The sequence below is a fragment of the Boleophthalmus pectinirostris genome, unplaced genomic scaffold (assembly GCF_026225935.1).
Source record: "Boleophthalmus pectinirostris isolate CB_2022bp ecotype Guang Dong unplaced genomic scaffold, ASM2622593v1 HiC_scaffold_3, whole genome shotgun sequence".
Lineage (NCBI taxonomy): Eukaryota > Metazoa > Chordata > Actinopteri > Gobiiformes > Gobiidae > Boleophthalmus > Boleophthalmus pectinirostris.
Window position 1 is genome coordinate 3,398,498 of NW_026571299.1, and position 14,586 is coordinate 3,413,083.

Sequence of the window (14,586 nt, forward strand, 5' to 3'; positions counted from 1 at the left end):
AAAAAACCTGGAGTCACGCGTTCTGCAGTTTTAACGCAGTTCGTGGAGGAACATCAGTGTCCTGCTCGTCGTTAAAACTTCAGAACACGTGACTCCTCGTTGTTCAGTGTTTAAAGTTACATATTCAACATTAAACTCTGTCAGTCCAGTTTTTCCTTCTTTCTTGAGTCTGTGGAGAGAAACAAAAGCTCGGACTCGGTGTAACATTTAGAATAGATTTATTAAGCCAGTCAAATACAAAAGTGTCACATGTGCTTTCGCCTAAGAGCAAAGAAACAGGAAAAACAACGGCGTTTTTACAGCGTACCAAAAAGTGCAACGACTTTAACTGTGATCCCTAAACTCAGACCAGAGAAAAACACAGAGAGAAAGAGAAAAAAAAGCCCTTTAGGAGCAGGACTGGAGACCGGGACCAGGGTCTGGACCAAAGAGTCTGGACCAAAGAGTCTGGACCACCACCCTTTAGGAGCAGGACTGAAGACCAGGACCAGAGTCTGGACCTAGGACCGTGGTCTGGATTAGAGCCCTTTAGGAACAGGACCAGAGGGTGAACCACAGTCTAGACCAGAATCTGGATCAGGAACCAGAGTCAGGACTAAATATCAGGGTGGACCAGAGTCTGGACCAGAGTCTGGACCAGGAACCGGAGTCAAGACTAAAGACCAGGGTGGACTGGAGTCTGGACCAGAGTCTGGACCAGAGTCTGGACCAGAGTCAGGACTAAAGACCAGAGTGGACCAGAGTCTGGACCAGAGTCTGGACCAGAGTCTGGACCAGAGTCTGGACCAGAGTCTGGACCAGAGTCAGGACTAAAGACCAGAGTGGACCAGAGTCTGGACCAGAGTCTGGGCCAGAGTCAGGACTAAAGACCAGGGTGGACCAGAGTCTGGACCAGGAACCAAAGTCAGGACTAAAGACCAGGGTGGACCAGAGTTTGGACCAGGAACCGGAGTCAAGACTAAAGACCAGGGTGGACTGGAGTCTGGAACAGAGTCTGGACCAGAGTCTGGATCAGGGACCGGAGTTAGGACTAAAGACCAAGGTGGACCAGAGTTTGGACCAGAGTCTGGACCAGGGACTGGAGTCAGGACTAAAGACCAAAGTCTGGACCAGAGTTTGGACCAGAGTCTGGACCAGGGACTGGAGTCAGGACTAAAGACCAAAGTCTGGACCAGAGTTTGGACCAGGAACCGGAGTCAAGACTAAAGACCAGGGTGGACCGGAGTCTGGACCAGAGTCTGGACCAGAGTCTGGACCAAGGCCCTTTGAGGAGCAGACCAGGACTAAAGACCAGGACTTAAAGACCGAGGTGGTGTTTGGACCGGAGTCTGGACCAAGGCCCGGCGTCTGGTCCACCGCCTTTTGAGGAGCAGAACAGCACTAATAAAGACCAGGACTGGACCGGGACTAGAGACCGGGGTGGAGTCTGGACCGGAGTCTGGACCGAGGTCTGGACTGCAGAAGTGGGACCCAGATTTTAGTGTTAAAAACTGTTTGTCAAATCTCAAATCGCACATTTCCGTTTCTCGTTTCAGTCAAAAATTAAATCACAAATTCAACTTTTTCTACTTTTACTATTTTTTTTTATTTTATCCTCAGACACCAGGGGGCGTCAAAAACAACACAGCTTTATCACTTAATCATTTTTAATCGCTTTCGTAAATTTTTTTATGGATTAAAATTTCAAAAATGAGCCAAATTTGCACCGTGACAACAGAAGCTTTAACTCCTGAGACCTGGGCCTTTGTGAAGTTTGAAGTACCTGTGGTCCAACTGTGGTATGCAGTATTTGTACTTGTACTTGTACTTCATTGAAAACAGAGATTTGGAAACAAGAAAAAAGTTCAAATACAAAACACACTCAGATGAAGAGAAAAGACGGAGCTGGTTTCGTCACTAAAACTTCAAATTTGTTTTGAATTTTAACAGCGTTGGACTTTTTTTTCCCAAATATTTGCGCAAAATTTGTCTTAACTTTGCGCTTTTATTGCTAAAGCAGCTGTTGAGGTCAGAATACGTCTGCTGTGTACTGCCTGCATCGAATTGTAGTATCAGGAAGTGTTCTTTAGCATGCTAGTAGTTGGTTTGTGCGCACTGAAAACCATTTGAAATGAACGGTTTTGTTTTTCGCGTTTTTTTTAAGACCGTAAAAATGAGGTACGGCGCCTTTAAAAAGTAGTTTTACAGCGTTACTGCTTTAATTTTTGGAAATTTGGATTTAGCGTTTCAATTTGAATCTCAATTTTGGTCAAAAAACCCAAAATCAAACCACAAAAAGAGATTTTCTTTTAAAATGTTGAAATACAAAACGAAAATTTGACCTCATCGTAACTTCTTGAACTTGAACTTAAAAATCTTTCATTACATTGATTCCTTTACGAATAATTTAAAAGCTGCACTGTGTAACTTTTCTGGTGGAAACGGAAACGAGGAGATGTTACGGTTTTGTCTGGAAAGTTCCGGTGTGGCTTTAAACGTGTCCGTCTCGCCTTTTCTCAATAACGTGGGTTTTTATTGACCTAAAAATGTTTTATTGCACTTTTCCTACAGTGAGTGGGCTCGCCTCTCCACAGATCTGACCCGTAACTTGGCCCCTGTGGCGTCACCTGTTGTCTCCGTAGAGATAAACACATGTAATGCTACACTGTGGAACATTACAGACAAGATCACCAGAACCTTTAAGTAAAAATGTTAAATAAAATTGTTTAAAAATGTGGAGAAAACACATCATTTTGATAATTTTTTAACAATTCTACTTAATATCTTTAATTAAAGCTGCACTCTGTAACGTTTGTGGAGGATCTGCCATCTCCTCGTCTCCATGGAGATGTTACAGTTTTATCTGGAATGTCCCAGTGTGGCTTTAATCCTACCCATCTTGCCTTTACTCAATAACATGAGTTTTCTTTGCGTTCTAACTGTGCGTGGGCTCGCCTCTCCACAGATCTGACATTTAAATTGGCCCCTGTGGTGTCCCCTGCTGTTTCCATAGAGACAAATAAGCGTAAAGTCATACTGTGGAACATTCCAGACGAGGGGAGAAGCAGGTGACAGGACACCACCAGAACATTTAATTAAAAATATTAAATAAAACTGTTACAAACATTGGAAAAACAAAGAATTTTTATATATGTTTTTACAATTTTATTTAATATTTTGAATTAAAGATGCACTGTGTAACTTTTCTGGTGGAGTTTTGTTACAGTTCTGTCTGGAATGTCCCAGTGTGGCTTTAAACGTCTCTTGCATTTTCTTAATAACACGGGTTTTCTTTGCATTCTTACAGTGAGTGCGCTCGCCTCTCCACAGATCTGACATGTAACTTGGCCCCTGTGGCGTCACCTGCTGTTTCCATAGCGACAAATAAGTGTAAAGTCATACTGTGGAACATTCCAGACAGTATCACCACGGAGAGAAACGGGTGACCGAACACTCAACCAGAACCTTTAATTAATAATATTAAATAAAACTATTACAAACATTTTTAATTAAAGGTGCATTGTGTAACTTTTCTGGTGGAGGGTCTGCCAGCTCCTCGTCTCCATGGAGATATTATAGTTTTGTCTGGAATGTCCCGGTGTGGCTTTAAAAATCTCCATCTTGAATTTACTCAATAATGTTGGTTAATGTATGGCCTTTGCATTCTTACAGTGAGTGGGCTCGCCTCTCCACAGATCTGACATGTAACTTGGCCCCTGCGGTGTCACCTCCTGCAGTTTCCATAGCGACAAATACGCGTCAAGTCATACTGTGGAACATTCCGGGAAACGGCAGCAAGCGACGACTCCTCTGCGAGAAAAGTTACACAACGCACCTTTGATTAAATCGTCAAAAATTCATCAAAATTCTGCGTTGTTTTTTTTCGCCAAATTTTAAAACATTTCGAAAAGTCGCTATTTATTAATTTGTTTATTTTTATTTTGTAGAAACCAGCTCCGGTATGCAAAAAACATCAACCTCTCTTTAATAAAAACAAATAAAACAAAAACAAAAACAGAGTGACGGGCGACGTCTGTGAACGCGCCGCCGCCGGACGAGCGAATGAGTTTAGGTCCATCGTCATGGAAACGGCCCGTGCGCGCGTGGTTTGCGTGGACGTCGCGTGTTTGTTCGTGTGTGTGTGTGTGTTCGTGTGTGTGTCTTTAAACGTCCGAGCGCGGTACGAACGAAATGGGGGGGGGAGTTTTTTTCGATACTACGAGAGTTTTTTTTTTTTTGTTTTTTTTTTTAAATCTACGACACAGAGAAACAGCATTACCCAGGACAATGGTGCACACGGATCCAATGGAACTATCAAAAAACAGCAGGATATAAATAAATAATCACAATCGCATCTTTGCTTTAGAAAATAATCCAAAAAAATAAAAAAAAACTAAAAATATAAAAAAAATAAAATAAATTCAATTCAATTTCCCATCGTCGGTTTGCGTGGGACAGTCGTAGAACATCGATGAAGACGGACAGCGCACGTTTCGGGGAACAAAGCTTCGTGACGTGGGAAATTTTTTACGTGAATTTTCGTCGTGGATAGTTTTGTTTTATCGGCGACGCGGTGAGAAATTGTAATTGTACTTTTGAGTTAATTGGTTTTTCGTTGTGCTTTTTTCGCTTGTCAACGTTGAGAATTGTTGAAGGAATTGAGTAAAAAATACCAAATTAAATGTGGATTAATTAATACCATTAAGCGTTTTTTTAATTTTTAATTTTAAATAGTTTTCTGTTTTCAAAATAGGGACAATATTAAGTCTTTTTATTTCGTATTTTCAATTTTATTGTATTTTAATTTAAAGTGCATATGACAGGTTAGTTCATTTAAAAATTTTTACTTTCTATTTTTTGTTGTTGTTTTTGTTTCAGCAAAGTTTTAAAAAGTTTATAATTTCACTTCCAAAAAAAAAAAAAAAAAAAAAAATTGAAATAATAAAAAAATGTATAACAAATAAAATAAAATAATAACAAAAAATAATAATAATAATAATAAATAAATAAAATAATAAAATAAAAAAAATAATTTAAAAAACTACCTCCTGGTTATATGTAGCTGTAATTTTATTTATTTTATTTTATTATTTTCAATGGTCCAAACATGTCAAAATTACACAATAGTTATGATTATTAGACAAATTATTATTATTTTATTTACAGTATTCCTCTTTTTATTTTTGAAGATGGCGCTACTCTTTCAGTATTTTTGTTTTATTTTTCAACTTTTTTTGTCCATAAACTGCCTCTGGACTGATTTAAAAGTCAAAATTTGAAAAATACAAAGACCTGCCATATGCACTTTAAATTGTAATTGTGTTTTTTTGGAAATTAATTACTGAATGAGCTGCTCTTGTTTCAAAACTAAATGAAAAGTGAGGCTTGGGCGAACAAAAACAGTAAATTAAACATGATTAAAAGTGTTACAGAGGGATATTTCCACTGTTTATGATGTATAATTATTTGTATTTTATGAGGCTGAGTTCCCGCGGCGGCGTGCGCTGTCGTCACGTTCACATGAGTATGGCTGGAATGGAGTCCTATATCTGACCCGGGGAATGGCTTGTTCAAACCCTACAAAACTAAGTGCCACTTTTTTGTGTTTTTTTTTTTACATATTTGCAGAAAGAACGATCACATATTCCAACCTATTTAACAAACAACTCCAAATCCTGATCATAAAAAAGAGGGAAATCAAATCCATGTGTGTAGAGAAGAGCCAAGTGTCCACAAAGAGCTTTAGAAAACCAAGTATAAACACACGGTCGATATCTACAGTAGGAAAGAGAAGCCGCCGGCGCCGCGGGCCTCAGTGCTTCCCGGGGTCCGCGGGCTGACGCTCGCGCTTCGCAAATGCAGCGGCAGCAGGGGGCGCCACTGTGGCCGCTGCCGACGGATCTGTAGAACAAAGGAAAGAGAGTAAGAGTTAAGTGCACTGTGGAAAGGTAGAAATACACAAAGTACATGTTATATAAAGTACATAACAGAAAAGCATTTTTCAGATTATAAGTTGCACTTTTTTTCATGGTTTGGGTGTTTCTGTGACTTCTATATTAAAATGTTTGAGTGAAGTGTGGAGAGGCTCTAGTCTTGTGTGTCAGTATCTGCTGCTCCTTAAGGCCAATTTACAGTCCAGTGTCAAATCATGTGTGTCGGCGTGTACCCCCCACGCAGAGCGTCTGCGTCGACCGACATGCACCTCCGAACTCTAACTACGCATTGAAACGACGCAGACGATAAGAGCTGTGACTGGTCGTCCCTACCACCGCACTACACACATTTCCTGTACTCAGCTTTACTTTCTTTCAATACACATTGAGTAATAATGTGTTTAATGCAGCTTTGCGCATATTTGTTTACGTTTTACAGAAACAAAACATAAAACCACATGGCTCGGACTAAAGGACACGACTCAGTGGAATATGAGTGTTCTTTCTGTGACAGAGGGGTGTTCTGCTGATGGTGAGTCTGTTCTGTGTTTCTGTCATGTTAAACTTCCATCCATCCATTTTCTTCTACTTATCCGGGGCCGGGTCGCGGGGGCAGCAGTCTAAGCAGGGACTCCCAGACTTCCTTCACCCCAGACACGTCCTCCAGCTCCTCCGGGGAGACCCCGAGGTGTTCCCAGGTCAGCCGAGAGACATAGTCCCTCCAGCGTGTCCTGGGTCTTCCCCGGGGCCTCCTCCCGGTTGGACATGCCGGAACACCTCCCGAGGGAGGCGTCCAGGAGACATCTGTTCCATGCCCGAGCCTCAACTGGCTCCTCTCGACATGGAGGAGCAGCAGCTCTACTCCGAGCTCCTCCCGAAGCCTTCCCTCCAGAAGCCCTATATGACAAGCGTACCAACGAGGCCAGTTACGTCACCCGGATCGGCATCACCGGAGCCCCACCCTGGAGCCAGGCCTGGGGTGGGTGCTTCCCAGCGAGCACCTGGTGGCCGGGCCTTCCCCCACGGGGCCCGGCCGGGCTCAGCCCGAACGAGCGACGTGGGGTCTTCCTCACGTGGGCCCACCACCCGCAGCAGTCGACGGCGGGGGCCTCGGCGACCGGATCTCTGGACATGGAGACTAGCTCATGTGAAACATTTCAGAGATTATACATCTGCAGGTTGTGCACACAGACACACGTTTATATGAATGGACAGATATTCTAGCCTCTTAGCATTTCAGAGGTGAATTATTTCGCGGTGCACAGACCTCGACGCAGATCCACAAATCTAAAAAACGACGGCAACAAGGCGATGGTGGCAGTGCGTGTTGACTCAATGCAGAACTATACTTCACCCTTTCCTCCTGTACCACTGTCACTTGGCTCTACTGCACATGTCTCCTGCAGAAAGAGCCTCTGTTCTGTCTGTATCATGTCAGTTGATCGCAGCATTACTTCTGCACCACTGAACAATTAAACATTTAAACAAACTTATAAAGACAAAGACGGAGAAGACTGAACACAAATGCCCCCAAAAACAAAATCAGATTTTACAGATTACAAACTGCAAATCGTGAAATCTGCAGCTGAAAACGATAATCGAGCAGCAGAAAGAAAATTTGGAGTGAGAGAGAAACTTGTGACACCGGGAGGATGCACCATGAAACTTTCCTGAAGTCACTGGATGGATGGACAAAGCCTGGACTTCAGTGACACTGAAACCATCCTGTCGGGATTCAGAAAGACCCGAATAATTCTAACTGGAACTGATACTGAGTCTGACGACAGCGACACAGAAGAGGAAGCGTCGCTCTGTTTACCTCCTGGAGGTCGAGGGAGTTGTTCAGAAGTGACACCGAGGATGAAGAATTAAATGGATTTAGTGATTTGGAGTGAGATGGAGAGTTTGTTAAACTTGTTCTGTTCTATTGTTTATGTTGTAGTTTATCTGAAGAACTGTTCATATGTGACGTTAACAGTCTGTTCTTCTCTCTTCCGTTGTTTTTATTAGAACTTCACTTTACACAGGAAATGTCGGTTCTTCGGTTTTCCCCCAAAAGATGCGACTTATGTTTTTTCTTCTTCATTATGCATTTTTGGCTGGCGCGACTTTTAGTCCCAGAAATACAGTACATTACAATTTTATTGTCAGAAACTTCCCCCTGGGTCACAACCAAGTGTGTTACAGAGTTCACTCACACAAAGGTCACAGTTTCACTTCCAATACACTGTACACACAAGAGTTACATTTCACCCACATTGTCTAGTTTGAATGTGGTGTGTGTCAACTGTGTGTGCGTGTGTGTGTGTGTTAACTGCGTGTGTATTTGTGCGTGTGTGTGTTATTAGTGGTTGATGGCGCAGATTTGCAGCTTGGAAGTTCACCCCCAAAAAGTGTGGAGAATAAAAGCGTAGATAGCTTTGTTACCTGTATGTGTGTGTGTATGTGTGCGTGTATGTGTGCGTGTATGTATATATGTGTGTGTGTATGTGTGCGTGTATGTGTGTGTATGTATATATGTGTGTGTGTATATATGTGTATATGTGTGTGTATGTGTGTGTATGTATATATGTGTGTGTGTATATACGTGTATATATGTGTGTATGTATGTGTATGTATATGTGTGTGTGTGTGTATATATATATATGTGTGTGTGTATATATATATATATATATGTATATATGTGTGTGTGTGTGTGTGTGTGTGTGTGTGTGTATGTATGTATGTATGTATATATATATATGTGTGTGTATATGCGTGTATGTGTGAATATATATGTGTGTGTGTGTGTGTGCGTGTATGTATGTATGTGTGTGTATATGTGTGTGTGTGTATATGTGAGTGTGTATATATGTGTGTATGCGTGTATGTGTGAGTGTATATGTGTGTGTGTGTGTGTGTGTGTATGTGCGTATATGTGCGTGTATGTATGTATGTGTGTGTATATGTGTGTGTGTATATATATATATGTGTGTGTGTGTGTTACCTGCGTTCTCTGGAGGCGGTCGTAGACTCTCCCCCACGGCTCTGGCTCCTCTGGGCTGAGAGAAGGACGACTGCCACGGGAAACCCTGCTTACAACACAACACAACACAACCTGCTTACAACACAACACAACACAACCTGCTTACAAACAACACAACACAACCTGCTTACAACACAACACAACCTGCTTACAACACAACACAACAACACAACACAACCTGCTTACAACACAACACAACACAAACTATTTAAAATATACCGTATTTTCCGGGCTATTAGTCGCTCTGGATTATAAGTCGCACTGTCATTAAAAGGTCTATTTTCTAACTTTTTCCACAAATAAACCGCGTGGGACTTTAAAGGAAACCCAACAGTGTGATGGGTGAGTGGTTTTGTTTGTTTGTTCGTTCACGGTGACTCTGGGCTTTGTTCAGTTGTGGCGTGTAGGGAGGGTGTGTCTGGGACCAACGGATTGTCGGCGTGTTCGCAGTGACTCAGTCGTTCAGTCGTGTCTAGAAGTGGCACGTCGCGCTCGCTTTTTCGGTTCGTTCCTCCGTTCCGTTCCTCGTCGGCGTGGAGCGATGAGTGTGTCTGCGGGTGTTTTTCGCCGTCTGCTCCGTGCGCGTTGGCGTGCCGAGTGGACACCCGAGTGGATTCGTGTATAGGGCGCTCTGGATTGTCGTTTTTTGATGGGGTTGGAGGCTTAAAACCGTGCCCAATAGCCCGGAAAATACGGTACATCTCATTCACAAAACACAACAAACCAGACGTACACACAGGAGAATCACTGGGCCACATTCATGAATCTTTTCTTTAAAAATGTTCCTAACTTCCACTTTAAAAAGATGCGGAGAGACTCTGCTCCAGATTCACAAAACGTCGCCAATGTGGGTTTGGTATTTTGACATGACGGAGAGTGAACGAGAAAGTCAGGTGGAGCGTCTACAGATTGTTTTACATCTTCAGCAGCGATTTTAAAAGTCCAAACTCACATGAACACACTCACGGAGGAAAATTTTTAAGTCAGGGGTCTCCCAACTTTTGTCTCTGGGGGCCACATTCTCGCTCCTGACTGTAATGGGGGTCGGGGTCAGAATTATTTGTAGTAAGAGTGCGCTCTGGTCATGAGGCGTGATGTTGGTGTTGAGTCCAGCGCGGAAACTCTGTGTTAGACCCAATAGACACATGCTCTGTCACACAGTCATATTTTTACAGGAAATAATTTAAGAAAATATATCACTTACAATCATGGAGGAATTAGAATTTTTAGTTGCATTATCAGAACAATAAAATTCTAAAACCGTTGATTTTTTTGTTCTTACGATGCTCCTGACATAGGATTTGTTCTTCCAGAAGAACATTTTAACATTTTCAGTTAAAAAAAAAGTTTGTGAATTCCAAAAAATGTTCATGAGAAGGACTAAAGTATAAAATTTGTTTCATGAATGAGGCCCAGTGAGATGAAGGGTGTGTGTGTTTGTGTGTGTGTTTGTGTGTGTGTTTGTGTGTGTGTTTGTGCTTTAGGCCTGAAGCATCGAAATAGAAAATCAGATAGAAAGAAGAGCCTTTTAAATAGTAGCCACTCCAGAATTTAAGTGAAAAAGGGACATTATTTTGAAGAAAAGTTGGAGTAAAATTTTAAAGCAGCAGTAGCAGTAGCAGTAGTATCAGCAGAAGCAGTAGTAGTAGCAATAGTAGTAGCAGTAGTAGTATCAGCAGAAGCAGTAGTAGTAGCAGTAGCAGTAGCAGTAGCAGTAGCAGTAGCAGTAGTATCAGCAGAAGCAGTAGTAGAAGCAGTAGTAGTAGTAGTAGCAGTAGTAGTAGTAGCAGTAGTAGTAGTAGTAGTAGCAGCAGTAGTAGCAGTAGTAGTATCAGCAGAAGCAGTATGTCCCAGTACCAGGGCTGGATGTGTATGCAGTAAAAGTAGCATTGGGCATTGGGCTGGCAGTCAGTGGTGGAAAGATAGTTGCAGTAGTAGTAATACTGTAGTAGTACGCAGTTGTAGTAGAAGTATAAAGGCATTGTGAAATTGTTAATCGCTATGGCAACAAAATGGAAACTCATGGACAGTAGAAAAAGTAAGAAAAGCAGCAGAACACAAAGCAGAGAACTGGGCCAATAGTCTACAGTAATATAGTAGTAGTAGTAGTAGCAGTAGAAGTAGCAGTAGAAGTAGCAGTAGTAGTAGTAGTAGCAGTCTCACCGGGGCACTGGGCCAGTAGTCTACAGTGGTAATTGTAGACGTAGTAGTAATACTACCAGTCTTCCCTGGCATTGTGGTACAGTAGTATAAGTAGCAGTAGTAACAGTGGAAGAAACAGTACCAGTAGTAGTACCAGTTTTACTTGGAAATTGTTTAGTAGCAGTACAGTAGTAGTAGTACAGTAGTAATGGTATTAGTAGTAGAAAAAGTAGCAGTATTAATAGTAGAAATAGCAGCAGCATTACCATTGGTAGTATAGGTAGAAGTACCAGTCTTACCGGAGCGTTGGGCGGCTTGTATACAGTAGTAGTAATAGTAGTAGTAGTAGTAGCAGTAATGGTAGAAGTAGTAGCAGTACCAGTACCAGCAGTAGCCTACAGCAGTAGTACACAGTAGTAGCAGCAGTAATAGTAACAGTAGCAGTAGTAGTAATAGTAGCACCAGTCTTACCGCGGCGGTGGGCGGGTAGTTGACAGTAGTGACAGTAGTAGTAGTAGTAGTAGTAGTAGTGATAGTAGTAGTAGTAGTAGTAGTAGTAGTACCAGTCTTACTGCAGCGTTGAGCGGGTAGTTGACAGTAGTAGCAGTAGTAATAGTATAGTAGTAGCAGTAGTAGTAGCAGTAGTAGTAGTAGCAGTAGTAGTAGTAGTAGTACCAGTCTTACCGCGGCGGTGGGCGGGTAGTCCCGGACAGGGGGCGGGGCTGCTGTGGGCCCTGTTGCCGTGGCGATCCTCGGGGGGAAGTGAATGGGCCACGCCTCCAGCCCCTGCCCCTGCACCTGCACAAACGGCCCGCAGTACGGCGGGCTGAGGGGGGCGGGGCCTAGCACGGGGGCGGGGCCTACAGCGGGGGGGTCACGTCTGTCCTGAGTCTGCCCCTACGACCAGCACCAGCCCGTTACCATGACGAACAACAACACGAGACTTTCAAGAACTTTACACTGAGCATGGAAACAACCAACATTATGAACATGAAGAAGATGAGGAGGAAACTTTATGGAACTGGATGAAACATTTATGAAACATTTAAGGTTTAAATTTAAGGAGTTTGAGGAAAATGGTTGATATTTCATGATAATGTTTGATAATCATTCAACTGTGGATGTTTCATTGAGTTTTAATCAAATGAATTTAATCCATGGTGTAATTTTAAAATGTATTATTTTTTTAATACATAGTGATAATGTTCAATTTTCTTTTAGGTTTTTTGCCTCTTTTGGCACCTACTTTTTATCTAGAGTGTTTTTTATTGTTATGTTATATGTGGGCCCGGTCAAGCAGAAGTAAATATATAAAAATGTATTGAACAGATACATATGTTCTCTAGTTTATGAAACTGTTGACCTTTTTTCTGTACCATTTTTGGTTCTAAAGTTCCATATGTTTTAAACAGACCATGTATGAAACATGGAACAAAAATTATTTCCCAAATTTCAAAGACCTGCAGATCATGTCAATAAATGGATGTATTTCATCATATCTTGTGTTATTCCAGCTTTGAACTGTTGATGAAGGTACATGATTTTTTTTTAAAATTTATTTTAAATGATAAACATTTGCTTGGAAGGACTGACATATTTTATAGAAATAGTTTCCTTTCATTTTGAAGTAATATTAAAGTATTCGGAAGAAAAAAGTTGACAAATCATGTAAAATCATGCACCTTCTACTTGTTTGTACAATTTTCCCTCCGTTACCATGAACTTTCTTAATAAAAAATCTCATGAGTCAAAAAGTCAGAGGTTTTTCAACCTAATCTTGTACCATATGGTAGAAAACTATATGAAGCAAATATTCAAACCAGTTTGTTAAGGATATGTAAGTGAGAACCAAGAGTTATCACTGTTTGGATTTATTGCCCAAAAAGTGCTGCATATTTCATTCCCTCCGTTACCGACATGAGTTTTTAAAATTTTTTTGTCAACAACTTGAAAGAATATCACAGGTTTAACTTGACCCTGTTGGAGTGTAACTCTTTCCTACATTCTGATACTTTACTTATTTCAATAGTCCCTCTAGTTTCTGAATAAGAGACATTTGAATGTCAAAAATCTGCCTCTGTTTCCCTCCGTTAACACTTGACCGAACCCACGTGCAAAATACATTTCAAAAAGAAACTTGACCAAGCTAGTGTGACCCAGACGTCCCCATTTACCCGGGACAGTCCCAGTTTTGAGCCTGTGTCCCAACAGATTTATCCAAAACCCAGTGATTTGTCGCAGTTTTATACAAGAAATGTTCCAGGTGTCGCTATTTTTCACCAATTTGACCCTTGCCAACAGTAAAAAGAGGCATAAATTGTGATTTGTTTATGTAAAATACAGAAAAGATGCTTAAAAACTACCAAAACACAAAGGAAAACGTGACTATACTGACTCACATTAGTCATGAATGAGCCGAGTGCAGAACAATTAATTAATTACTAGGGGTGTAACGATATAAAAGTCTCACGATATGATATTCGTCACGGTATGAACCTCACGGTACGATATTTATTTTGTTTATATTTCATTATATTTATTTCGATTGCTGCACCATAACTCTTAATTTAAGCAAAGAGACTTGTAATTCTATATATTGTGATGGTCCACGATATTATTGTGAGAACTTTAACAATAAAATATCACGATATTTTGGTTACTGTTACATCCCTGGTAATGACGCATTTGTTTCACAGTTTTATTATTAACAACCAACACAAACAGGGGATGTCCCAGTTTATTATTTTGAAAATCTGGTCAGCCTAAACCTGACTCATCTGTGTCCAAATCAAATCTAACCTTTTCCCTTCGACAACTGTAATGATGATTTTGGACTTGGACAGGTTCAAAACTGAAATACAGTTGACTTCTTGAGGTTTTTTTTTTTAAAGGTCGTACAGTAAGAGCTGGATTTATGTTTCGGCTGCTGCTTTTTTTTTTTTCAGTAATTCCACTCATTGCCGAAAATTAAACCAGGTCTAAACCAGGTCTAAACTAGATCTAAACCAGGTCTAAACCAGGTCTAAAACCAGGACTAAACCAGGACAAAACCAGGACTAATACAGGAGTAAAACAGGTCTAAACCAGGACTAAAACCAGGTCTAAACTAGATCTAAACTAGATCTAAACCAGGTCTAAAACCAGGACTAAACCATCACTAAACCAGGACTAAAACAGGATTTAACAGGACTAAACCATGCTGTGCGGACACGTCTCCTCTTCTTCTATCAATAATATTTTTAATTCGGTTAAGTAAAGATTTTCTTTTATCAGACAAAACATCTGATGTTACGATATCCTCATCTTTGCTTCTCTACAGCAAATCAAGTAATCCAAAGTATTCAGATTACATTACTCACCTGAAGTAATTTAATGGATTACGTTACAAACTACATTTTGGGGGATGTAATCTGTAATCTGTAGGGGATTACATTTTAAAAGTCACCTTCCCAACACTGTTCACACAGAAGACATCAGCGGGTTCATCCGGGTCACACATGGTAAAAT

At 41.1% G+C, this 14,586-nt stretch overlaps 1 protein-coding gene across 9 annotated transcripts in view; it reads right to left on the reverse strand.

The window, feature by feature from the left end:
• Window positions 1-201: 201 nt before the first annotated feature.
• tnip1 (TNFAIP3 interacting protein 1) overlaps window positions 202-14,586 on the reverse strand; it is a 72,476-nt gene continuing 58,091 nt past the window's right edge. For 7 of the 9 annotated variants that reach the window (XM_055160139.1, XM_055160141.1, XM_055160135.1 and 4 more), the window contains 3 exons: window positions 11,764-11,976; window positions 8,899-8,986; window positions 202-5,880 (listed from right to left, as the gene is read on the reverse strand). In XM_055160139.1, the coding sequence (XP_055016114.1) occupies window positions 5,792-5,880; window positions 8,899-8,986; window positions 11,764-11,976 (390 nt within the window). In that variant the 3' untranslated portion in view covers window positions 202-5,791. The remainder of the gene's footprint in view (window positions 5,881-8,898; window positions 8,987-11,763; window positions 11,977-14,586) is intronic. The other 2 variants (XM_055160140.1, XM_020924591.2) reach the window with 2 other exon arrangements.